Source organism: Schistocerca gregaria, chromosome 8 (genome assembly GCF_023897955.1).
Source record: "Schistocerca gregaria isolate iqSchGreg1 chromosome 8, iqSchGreg1.2, whole genome shotgun sequence".
NCBI lineage: Eukaryota > Metazoa > Arthropoda > Insecta > Orthoptera > Acrididae > Schistocerca > Schistocerca gregaria.
Window position 1 is genome coordinate 221,365,340 of NC_064927.1, and position 13,010 is coordinate 221,378,349.

The following is a 13,010-nucleotide window of genomic DNA, read 5'->3' on the forward strand; positions in this document are numbered from 1 at the left end:
TTGGCTAACTACCAAATTTTTCTTTACACTTGGGTAGAGGTCTCAATCTGTCACCAATCTCGAGAAAATTATGTGATGAAGCACACTCATTTGCGTTCGTGTTGTGGCAGCAATAAGACCAGAGTGAAATATCCACAACATTCCTCATATTTCAAAAACAATTTGAGATTTTGGCAAATGACAGTATGCAAAGAGGAGAGAATTTTTTCAGATATTTATTATGCAAAACTACCTTATGTGCCACATTATTCTGCTAACTACAGACTTCTTTAAAGAAAGAATTTAATTTTTTAGAACCATCAATAGCTGGTGAAACAAGAAGGGCTACGGGTTTGGGAACAACATAATTGAAATCATTACATGTTTATTTTATACCGAGGGTTTATTTTTCTGTAAGCTACTAACCTTACTTTTCCTCAGTTCCTCACTTAATAAACTATTTCAGAATTCTCTCACAACTGTGTCTGTACATGTTAGTGAGATGTCATTTCATGAATTGCGTTTTTGTAAAAGAAGCACATTTCAACATAGCAACCAGGGAAATTTGTGGATTTTACTCAAAAATCACCACTCATGTTGCTGCTCTGTAAGTAACAAATAGTTAACAAGTCTAGCGAAAATAAATCACTGCATTTTCAGTGGAATTGTTTTTATATACTAACCAAAGCAGATGTGACAGATCTTTTTGAATGGTCACCATGGAAGTGTAGGCACGGAGGAGCTCCATTTAATATTTACAAAAAATGTGAGCTTCAGTTTAGAGCGGCACTTCCCCTCTAGTGCTCAGCATTTCCCCTACAGCGCCAGCCCATACCCCCACCACTACCATTCTCTCCACATGTGCTTCACTGACTGTACATCTACCGGCCACAGTATTTTTTGTGGACTATAAAATGCATTACTCTGTTATATCCTTTTGCTGACTTCTGCCTCCATTCTTGCATTCTTCGTTATAACACTACTTAGACATTTAAAGTTATCCTCAATGTCAGTATCCTGTCTTTGATATTAAACTGTCACTTGTGATCTCTGTCTCTCTGGTTACCACCATAGTCTTTCTTTTCTCCTCAGTGCATTCCAAAGAAAGCAAGTGCTGATAGGGGTGAATTTATTTATTTATAGCTTCCTACAGAACTGTTATACATGTTTATGTAATAGGTCATGTTTTTAATAGTTTTTGGAGTTGTAAATGTAGTGATTGATTACAAAGTTTTGGTTCAGATTATTAGTAATAATAATAATAATAATAATAATAATAATAATAATAATAATAATGCAAAATTTTAAACATGGTTGAAGCAGCAACTGTTAAAAACCTTCACGATAAATGATAACAGCCAAACGGTTGCAGGATAAAGATTTATTGAAATCCTTATCCTGCAACTGTTTGGCTGTTATCATTTACTGTGAAGATTTTTAACAGTTGCTGCTTCAACCATGTTTAAAATTTACAGAATAAAATTTTTTTGAAATCCTTATCCTGCAACTGTTTGACTGTTATCATTTACCATGAATAATAATAATGATTTAGTAACTGAATAAAATATTATGAATTAGTCAAAATATTAAGAAAGAGAATACTTTAGGAGCAAAAGAGATCACTCACCTAAAACCAGGAACACTTAGTCATTGGCATGCACACTCAAAAAAGAAAGGAGACTGGCCAGCGTTTGGAGCAACACTGTGAGCTAGAGTACAGATACATACAGCAAACATATACACATGCACACATACATATGCAAGTTTTCTTTCTTTTTTGTGCATGCTTGTCAGCATCTCAACACTTCTGCTCTTTGGTGAATGGTCTCCTTTACTCCAGTCACATAAATGTGACCACCACCTATTTTCAATGTCAACACGCAATAACTACTCACTATGGCAGGTGGCAGCACTACCAGTGGAGAGTTTATTAAGCCTGTTGGGGGGATGTGGAAAACAATGCAGTCGTTGTTGTAATGTGGGAACAGAGAGATTTAGGAGAAATCTAAAACGACACGATTATTGGCTTTTGGGCCAAGGGTGGAAGTATTTCCAAAATGTCTAAGTTTGTAAACTGATCACCTGGTGCTGTGGTTAAAGTATACCAAGCATGGCAAAATGGTACTATCCAAAACTGGTGCTGAGACAACTGTGATGCACTACAGGTCATATACCACAGGGATGAACAGGAGCTGTGGGGATGTGTACAGGTGAATATATACATGCAGCTGTTGACCAACTGACTGCCCAGATGAAGCAAGGGACTACCAACAGTGCCTCCTCAGTGACCATCCAGCGAATGTTGCTGCGTGTGGGCCTCAGCAGTAGACACCTAGTTGATGCATCTGTGCTGACTACTCTTCTTCAGGAACAAAGGCTGAATTTTCTGTGCCAATATTGCAACTGGATGTCACTGAGTGGCAAGAGATGGCCTTTTCAGATGACAGATGGCCTTTGGTGTATATGGCAAGAAACGTCCACAAGTAAACACCCTGCAACTGTCATTGCTAAGGTACAGGGTGCAGAAGGGTGCATTATGGTCTGGGGATTGTTTTGTGGCATTCCATGGGTGATCTCATTATTCTGGAAGGCACACTGGATCAACACAAGTATGCATCTATCCTTGGGAACCACGTCCATGCCTGGCCTAAGGCATCTACCAGCAGGACAATGCAATGTATCAAACAGCTTGCATTGTATGTGCATGGTTTGAAGAGCAGCAGGCTGAGTTTAGTGTAGTTCTCTGGCCATCAAACTTTTGGACTTAAACCCAGTCAAGAATCTTTGGGACCACCGCGTTCTGGCTGTGGTCACAATGGATCATCAGCCAAGAACCCTACTGGAGCTGATCACGGCACTGGAGTTGGTATAGCTCCACATCCCTGTCGGAAACTTTCACAACCTCTCTGACTTTATTTCTGCATGTGTTACAGTGGTCCTCACTGCAAAATGTGGTTGTTCAGGCTTTTGATAAGTGGTCACATTAATGAGACTGGATAGTGCATTTACATTCAGAAGGTTAAGTGTAGAGTCTTGTATTGCAAAGAAGCAAGAGAGAGGATGGTATCCTCTGCCAACAACACAAATGCACACGTGGATTAATATGGTTCTTTACTTACATGGACTGGAATCTTTTACTTAACTTTAATAGAATCCATGTTTTGTGGTACAAGCTCATCAGTAATAGTCCTCTTGCAGGCTGATGTATGTCTCACTGCTAGTGAAGTACAATTCTGATTAAGGTAAACTAGTCCTGCTATAGTCACTAATCTGTTTGCTAAGTACTGTCGTAGCCCATGGCGAACTAAAGTCGGTCTACGAGTAAATTGGCAAATGCCAAACTGGATGATTGAGTTGGTTGGGCCCTGTGGTCAGTGGTGGCAGCCTAAATACATGCTGTTGAGAGGGTGTTGGCATCATGTTGCTTGTGGGTGTGTCTCTGGTCTCTCTCATGATATGCGTGCTTGATCCAGTGATATTCGCTCCACCTTTTCCAAGCAGTGTGCTGGCAACAGCTTATGCCAGCACGTTCCTGTCCCTGAAATGTGACACTGTTGTCATGTAGGGAGGATGTGAACAACAATGGGAAGGGAAGCAGGGCATTGGATATAGAGATGAGCCAGGAGCCTTGACTGGAGAATGGTATGTTCCCAACCGTACCCCACAAGGAACAGGAACATCCTTCGGAAAACTGCTGCCAGGACACAGGTCCAGACCTGAAGGTGTGTCCTGGGACAATGACGGTGATTATGGGGGCCACATCCATCAGATTGGCATATGAGGATTGGGGGAGGGGGGGGGGGGCGCATTGTCCATCTGCTCCTCCTCGGGTGCCCTGGTGGCGCCAGCGGATGGCTGCAAAGGCTGCATGGTCCTGTGAGGGCGTGAATCTCGGTGGAGAATAGCAGCAGAATCACATGGCAAATGACATGCATAAATATGGTTCTGGTGGAAGTCCTGCAAATCAACAGGACCTGCAATCAAGTACATAAAAGATCCAATGTGTTCCTGGATTGTGCCTTTTTTCCAGCACCCATGGTTACCATAAACCCTGAAAAGAACAAGATCGCGTGGTGCAAAGTGATCTTGCAGACCATTGGTGGCGACAGATGCTTTTGGTGTAGCAAGTGTAGCAGCTTCTGATGGAGGCGGCCATGCAGAAGTGATGATCCGTCTCATGGGTGGGAGCAATAGGAGGCAAGAAAGAGTTGTAGTGCCTGTTCCCATGTGTGGGTGGTGAAAAGCTTGGCCATCTGTTGTTTAAAAGTGCCTACAAAGCATTCTGCTTCTCCAGTGGGCTTGCAGTAAAACAGAGCACTTGTTAAGTGATGAATGTCATTTCGTTCACAAAACTGTTCAAAATCATGTGACGTGAACTGTAGTCAATTGTCCTTCTATGCAAAATATAGAGGACAACACTTGAATGGAGCTATGTGACATGGTAGAATTCATAGTCACTGCAAATGAGAACTTACTAAAAGAGTCTACCGTTATGAGCCAACAAGTGTTCCAAAATAGCCCTGCAAAGTATATGTGCACTCTTTGCCATGGGGATTGAGTCTTAGACCAAGCTGAGAATGTCTGTGGCAGAGCCAATTGGTTTTCTGCACATGTGCGACACTGTGATGCCATCTGTTCAATGTAGGCATCCATGCCCTGCCAAATATAGTGCCGGCATGCTAACTGTTGGTGCAAACAATTCCCCAATATCCTTGCTGAAGCAATCGCAATGCATACTTTTGCAACACTTTGGGAGTAAACACATGTGATTTCCCACTGCCATTTTGAACTAGAATCACACCCTGTTGAACTGAAAGGTTATGCCGAAATGCAAAATATCAGCGCACAACTCAGTTCTGGATACTGTTCAATGAATGAGTCCAAGATGTGCGAATGTAGTGCAACACAATCTTGAGATCTGGGTCTACTTCCCTGGCCTGTGCAATTTTTCCATAATACAAGGGGAAAGATTCCAGCAATTCAGAGCCCTGCATATTGATTTGGCAACAAGATGCAGCAGATGCATCAAAATTGGAGTCTGGACAAATTGGAAGGTGAGATAGGGCATCTGCATTGCTACGCTTTGCCGTAGGTCTGTACACAATTTCATACTGATATTGCGAAAGCAACAAAGCCCAATGTTGCAGTTTTTGAGCAGTGCATGTAGGAACCAGCTTTAATGGATGAAACAAGGACTGCAAAGTCTTGTGATCTGTCACTAAAAAGAACTTGCGACCCAACAGATAGCAATGGAATTTTGTTACTCCAAACACATAGCAAGAGCCTCTTTTTTCTATTTGAGAATAACTGCAATGAGTTCGAGTTAACAACTCTGAGGCAAAAACAATAGGTCTGTCTTGTGCACCAATTCTGTGCAAAAGCATAGCACTGATTCCATAGGAATATATGTTGACTTGAAAAACTACTGGCTTGACAGGATCAAAATGCACTAAACATCCGTCACTAAGCAAAGCATTTTTGAGTTAGTGAAATGTGTCTTAACAGTCTTTAGTCAACACAAAAGATACATTTATGTGATGCAAGCAATGCAATGCAGCCACGATCTGGACAGCATTTGGTATGAACCAAATTTAGTACATCATCTTGCCTAGTATTGACTGCAGTGGAGACACATTGCAAGGAACAGGTAGGTCACAGATAGCAGGCAAATGAGATTGGAGGAGGGTGTACATCCTGACTGTTGATCACATGACCTAAGTACTGTGGTACAGTTTGTGAAAAGTCACACTTTTCAAGATGACTCTTGAGTCCTGCTTCTGACAACACTTGAAAAAGAGTGCGCAAATTGGCAATGTGTTCCTCTGGTGTACGACCTGAGATGAAAATATCATCAAGGCAGTTTGAACAAAATGGCACTTTTGCAGTCAGCTGTTGCAATTAACAATGAAAAATGATGGGTGCAGAAACACTGCCTAAGGGCAAATGCAAATACTTGAACAGTCCTAAGTGTGAATTTACAACAAACACTTTCTGTGAGTTCTTCAGCCAATGGAACTTGCAAGTAAGCATCATGCAAATCTATCTTAGAAAAGTAATGTCCTGCACCGAGCCTGTCCATGAGTTCCACATGCCAAGATAATGGACAAGTGTCAACTACTGTCTATGGGTTGACTGTAAACTTGAAGTCGGCACAAATGCGAGTGCGTCCAGAAGGCTCAGGCAATGAAATGAGAGGACTTGCCAATTGACTAGCTTGAATGTGAGCAAATACTCCATTATCTTGCAATTCTTTCAATTTACTGGCTACTTTGTCTCTTAAAGCAATTGGAACAGGATGGATCTGGAAAAACTCTAATGCTGTGTGATGATAGGAAGTGGTATGACTTTGGATTGCAAGCAAAATCCACACAACTCTCACATCAGTTGAGTTACTTGATACGCACAGCCAATCTTCTGTGGATAGCCGCTTACGTCGAACTCCAAAACCTCCTTCTCCGAAGAATAATGCTGGTTACAGGAATTTATCAGACTCTCTCTCTCTTTCTCTCTCTCTCTCTCTCTCTCTCTCTCTCTCTCTCTCTCTCTCTCTCTTTTCTCTTGAAATGAGTGGATACTCACAGAATACTTTTAGTTTAGCCTTGGTATATTTCAACTTCCACAAAGAAAAAATTCACCACTTCTCACATAAATATTTGAATGTTTGCAAGTCAACTGATTCATCTTGCTTTAGATTCGATTAAATACTTTTTAAGCATAGTTTTTGCAACCACATAATTATGAACATGTCTTACTACTAGTAAGTCCAGCACATGAAGTACAATTAAATGTCTATAATCAGTTGTTCAGTTTTCTTTAACAATAATCACAGACACTAAAGCAGCAAGGAATACTACATGATTACTTCTTGCTCTTCCAATATGGCTTCCATGGCGCGAGCAGCAATCATTTGTTGATGCCGTTTGACCATCGTATCTTCCTTGTGCTCATAACTCCTTTCCAGCCTGCACACACAAACATATGTCATGCAGTATGTACATTCTTTCACACTTATTTTTAAAATATTGTGTGTTCGAGACGGTAGAAGGATGAGTGGTTCTGGATTTTATGCGGAAATTCTTGAAGCACTAAAAATCCCTCCCCTCAGCTTGAACACTCGATATTTTATAATTACTCATTATATACATTCGTATTACATAGAATAACAATTCATAATTCCACTTTTTTTATTAACTGTACATAAACACCTTTATTTACTATTTAGCTTTTCTTTTTTCATTTTACTTTGATTATAAAACAGGATTATTTCATTCAATGTTGGAGTCAAATCTTTTATATCTAGGAGTCATGGGGCCTAAACCTTTGGGTTTCCAATTGTAAGCTCCAGATGTTCTTGACACTTGAGTATTTTACTCTTTATTCTAATTCTTTGTACTGCTTCTTTAGTACGTAATAGCCTCATTACTTATGCACTGTTTGTAATCTGGAGGAACACTGGGCAAATGAAAGTGTTATTCTTGAAACTTGTGAACTCACATAAAACACAATAATGCTATCAGAATATAGAATTCAAACTTACCAGAATAATTCCTGCTAAATTTGTGACTTCTGTCATGATACTGTACTTTTCCCCTAGGATCAGCTTCTATACCTTACACTTGGGTTGACACTATGAGTGCAGCACTTCCTCCTTCCATTTCGGTTAGTACTCCCCTCTTAACTCCTATTCTCCTATGGTACATGTCAATCCCCTTCTTGGTACCCCTGTCCACACAGTATAGTTCAGCCTTTCTTAGGTTTGCCTGTCTGCCTTTTATATTCAATAAATGCTGGGTGCATCCCCTTATCCTTCCTGAGTAGGACTCATGGTTCATTCCCCTAGCATACATCTTTATGTACGCTATAATTAAATATTTCATGGAAAAAATAAAAATCTATTTCACACTTCACACTCATTTCTTAATACTTCATTTAATACCGTAGGGTCCTCCTCTACTTTTCAACTTCTGTAATCTTTAGTAGATACTATGTCTACCCATATTATTCAACTCATAGTAGATACTATGTCTACACCTAATGATCAAGTCCCACTACTCTGTGACTCATCACTCCATCAGAGTATTTGCTACACTGACTGTACTTTATTAAGCTTCATAATTAACTCCAATCTGGCTTGCTTCCTCCTTCATCACTCATGCCTCCTTCTTATGCATACTCATAGTAAAATCGTCATAGTTTTTCTGTACTTATGTATATATGTGACATGAAATCATCATAGTTCTCATATGTATATATATTTTTTCCTGGATATGTGCGATGTAGAACTGTCACAATAAACAACAATGTGTGCATATTTCCCACTGTAAGCATAACTTCCCCCTATAACACTTGACAGTTCATACCTCTCGACAGGTTTCTAGTTAGTAGTTTCATAGTTTGCATACTCGTGTATCTTTGTGTGTATGATGATGTGTGTCTGTGTAGCCAACTTATATAAAATAAGTTATAGGTTATAGGAAACCACGGAAAATGAGAAGGACTTCTGCGATAGAAGTAGATGAATGTGGAAAGAGGGGGAAAATATAGGCAGGTACTTAAAAGAGAAATAAGAAAGGAAAAAAGTAGAAGAGGTTGCTAAGGTCAAAAAAGAGAAAGAAGATAGCCCCAAAGACAGGAAATCGTCCCCCCCCCCCCCCCCCTTCCCCAGGATCCCTACTTTGCCAGTGCTTGAGTGAGAAGCTGGAAGAGGTACAATGTTAAACGTCTCCTACAGAACGGACATTCTCACCTTCACCTTTGAAGTCCCTGAAGAAAATTTTAGCAACCCCTATAGAATGGCAAATCGTGAAGAATCAGTCACACTTGTCTGCGAGGGTTGTCGGGAAGGTGTGGTGTGTTCCATGTTAGCCATGATTTATTAGTTAGTGTAAATCATGCTTTAATCTATTATAGCCACCCCTTCCAAACTCACAAAAACTTTCCTCAGTAACACAGCATTAGGTAAAGTTATTCTATGTTCTAAACTGTTCTGGACAAGTTTGAATTCTTCACACAAGTCGTCTATAACCTTGTTGGTATCATTAGGTTTGGAAAAAGCAACAATCACAATGTTTCCGGAGATTATACTCTCAGTAATTTCTTGATCTATAATTAGCTCAAAAGGTTCTGCCGGAATACTTATATTTATAACGTCAAAGTTGACTATTTTTTCTTGAAATTTTGTTCTACATTATTTACTCGTGAACTGACGGCTCATGTAGTAACACCTGGAATTTTTGATTGAATGATCAAAATTACTTTCTTAGGTCGACCTGTGCTCTCTTTCAAAGTATTCATTTCCTGTTTCACAGAATTAAATTTAACATTGCATAGATTTTTACAAAATTTTAATTTTTCACTAAATTCAGATTCTACATTATTATTGTTATATTTGATGTCACATTCAGCCTCCAAAGTAACTATACCTTCACATTGATCACTATATTCTTTGCTTTGAGCATCTATTTTGACAAGCAACAAACCCATATTTGTCATTTGGATATGTAAAGTTTCATTCTGTCTTGGATTAAAGTCAGTGACCAGTTGATTTATGAGTGAGCGCAGAGAAATAGTCAATTCATTCTTCAAATCAGTTTTAAAATTCTCTACTTTAGTAGTTAAAGCACCAAATTCAGTCTTCAAATCTCCCATGCGTACCAATAGATTACTAAATTATTTACTTTGTGAATCCATCTTGGCACTGAACAATCCTAAAGTCTCATTCTGAATGTCCAATTTAGCATTTAAAGTTGTACTATGAGCATCTAACTTTTCATTTAAAGTTGTATTCTGAGCATCTAATTTAGCATTTAACTGCAGACTCTAAGCATTTAAAGCTTCATTTAATTGAGCATGTACTGAGTCTAACTTAAGATTCTGAGCTTTGATTAGATTTACTAACTCAGACAAGTCAGGCCCTTCTTTAGTAATTTTCATAGCCATGGCTTGTTCTGACATTTCTCCAACTTGTTTTATACTGTCCATGCTTCTACAGACTTTGGCTCTTGTGAGGATTTAATACTAATTTCAATTATACCAATTACACAGTAAAAGTTCACCCCCACAGTATTTTGTAACACTTCTTGCTAGAGTAATAAAATTTTTATTTCATGTTCACCTGATGTAGAATTCTAGCTTCGTTGGTAGGCGGATGGGTAATCAGCGCCGGTGAACAACACTGGCACTGGCGGTATCAAATGATGGTTTCAGCGTCGGCGCTGGCGAGCGTATGTGGAATCAGCACTGGTGATCAGTGACTGGTGCTGGTGTTGTCAGACTTAGGCTGGTTTCCGCGTCTGCGTCCCTGCGCCGCTTACTCCCCACACCGAATCTTCTTCTATGAATTATTCTTGTCATATTTCTTCTTAGTGTAATATGTTGGAATCTTCTGAATCTTCTCTTTTTCCTTTTACCATAATATCTTTCTTGTGTCTTCTCTTTTATTGCATTTATTACTTTTCACCATTTGAACTTTTAGGTCAAATCCAATTCCGTGAAACAGTTCTCTTGTCTTGTTATACCTGGTTGCTATGGCAACACATCATATCTTCTGCTTCGATTTCCTCTAAAAATGCCCATTATTTTGAGTCCTTTTCACTCGTCGCCACATTCTAACACTTTTTTTGATGACAGAAAATAATATCTTTTTATTTTTGTAATCTACTGATCACATACATGAACTTTAGTATCAACATACTTTTTGATTAATGATGCACTACAACTGCTATGCAGAACAAAATTCTGTTCTTGGACGTATAAATATCTTACTCATCTCTCTTGTATCTCGAGCTTTAGAAATAATTAAGTACATTGAGACATACGAGTTGGTTTAAAAATCATATGAAAATATAAATGTGCGTCTTGACTTCTCCGAGTCCAAGACATGAATTACAATTAAATGCCTATAATCAGCTGTTCAGTTTTCTTTTAACAATAATCACAGACACTAAAACAGCAAGGAATACTACATGATTACTTCTTCTTCCAATACGGCTTCTGTGGTACGAGCAGCAAACACTTGTATTTTGGTTTAATACAAGTGTAAGTGCTTCATGAGATTCATTATTTTTATACAGTTGATAAATTTTGAACAGAGGCTTAAAATTCAACCACCCCATTAATGAGTCTGGAGATTTTTGCAAAGGTGGTGGTGAAATATTCATTGCAGATGGAAAAGAAGGTGCTATTATTAAGTTAATGTAGAAGTACTAATTATCCATCTCTGTCATTCAATTTAGCAACCTTTTGAAAGAATTTGTACTTTTACAATATCCTTCAAAAGTCACTCTTTTGTCTAAAGCAAAAGTATTCAGAAAAAATAAGGTGGCAAAACTAAAATTTTCAATTTTGCAGCTGAAGATACCAAATGGTTCAAAATTCTTAAATTGTAACATGAAAAATTCATAAAATAAAGGAACATAAAAGTTATTTGTGATATATGCTATATTCTCACAATTTATGGAGAAAGTAATAAATATCATAGAAAAAGTGCAAACACTGATAGGGAGACAGAAGCAAAGTAATAATGGAAAAAATGAAGGAAAGAAACCTGTGGAAGGGAATTATGAAGTGGAAAGGAAAGAAAATAGTATAAACTAAGATCAGGTTAATAGAAAGACTTACATATATGTTGGATCTCTGGAGTTCCTATTGCCAGAAGATGATGTTCACTGCTTTAACAAACTTCACTATAAATTCTGTCTTCACAGGGAATTTTTTGGTACAGATAGCCCTTTTGCTGACTTACTAGATGCTGTCACATTCCCAAAGCCAATATACAGGACGCCTGAGCTCTGCGGTTATAAGAAAAAAGAAGACACCATATACAGGCCTCTACATCTGACTCTGGAAGAAGTAAGTCACTTCAACCTATGTAAATACAAAAAATCTTTTATAAAATGTGAAACACTCCACTGTTTCTGTGAGATACAATAAAGTACATTAACATAATTTAGTAATAACTACAATCTTACTTACATTTAATTTTTTTGAAGGAAAAACAATTTTGTATTGGCACAAGGAAATAATGGTAATATTGTCTCATTGCCAATCAGTTTTCAATAGTATGCTTTATGTTTGTTCCCAAGACAGATGAGGAATCCTTAAACAAAGCCAAGTTTGGTGTGAGTGGAACACTGGATAAACACCAATAACGATGACTAGAAATTCAATGCCCATAGCAGATTGGCATGTACTGCAATAACTCATGTCACATACTAAAGAAGACTGACTCACAGCTGTTTGCCTTGCTCCATTGCTGTGAGCAACTGGGCCTATGTAACTCGATGCTCACACCTGTGGTGGCTCTCATCAATCACAAGCTGTAATGCCACCAAGCCTCTGGCAGGGGTATTAAAATATGAAATATCCAAACAAATGTTAGTTTTAGCTATATCATACATAAGATCACCAGATGGTATTATTATTTGTTTCACATCTTACCTGATCTGAACTGCTTTTCAGGAAATGTTTGGTGTAATAGCTTTAGCACAAAGTCCTGTAACACGGTAAAATGTTTTATTGTATGATATTCCCCTTATTCTATGTCTAAAATTTTTAATTCTACTTGTGTGAAATGTTAGTGCATAGTGGCCTTCCCACAACATTTTTATTCAATGAACATTTCGACCATAACCCCAACATGTAACCACTGATTGTTTTGTATTTTATATTCGAACTATGTTATGCCTGGTATGTATTTGAGACTCACTTAAAATGACTACACAGCCAAAATTGTACAGTAGTGTTAACTGCAAAACAAAAGCATATTTAGTCCAACCATAGACAACAGTCATTGCAACAGATTATTGTAATTCGGAAAATTTGTTTTAATAATTGCCCCTGTTACAGTTAGAATATTGGCAGGTTCTATGTTGAAGTTACATGTCCTTCAGCATGCAATAATCTATTATTCTACTGCCATGTCAAAAATGTGAGATAAATTACTCACTTTCAAAAAAAATTAAATTTTAAAGAATATTATTTTTACTGTTGGATTGTACCTAATTTGTACTAGGATCATTTTAAGTTTTTAG

At 38.2% G+C, this 13,010-nt stretch overlaps 1 protein-coding gene across 1 annotated transcript in view; it reads left to right on the plus strand.

The window, feature by feature from the left end:
- Positions 1–13,010, plus strand: part of LOC126285117 (dnaJ homolog subfamily B member 13-like) — a 77,659-nt gene that overhangs the window by 5,644 nt on the left and 59,005 nt on the right. The window contains exon 4 of the mRNA XM_049984440.1: positions 11,685–11,829. Within this exon, the coding sequence (XP_049840397.1) occupies positions 11,685–11,829 (145 nt within the window). The remainder of the gene's footprint in view (positions 1–11,684; positions 11,830–13,010) is intronic.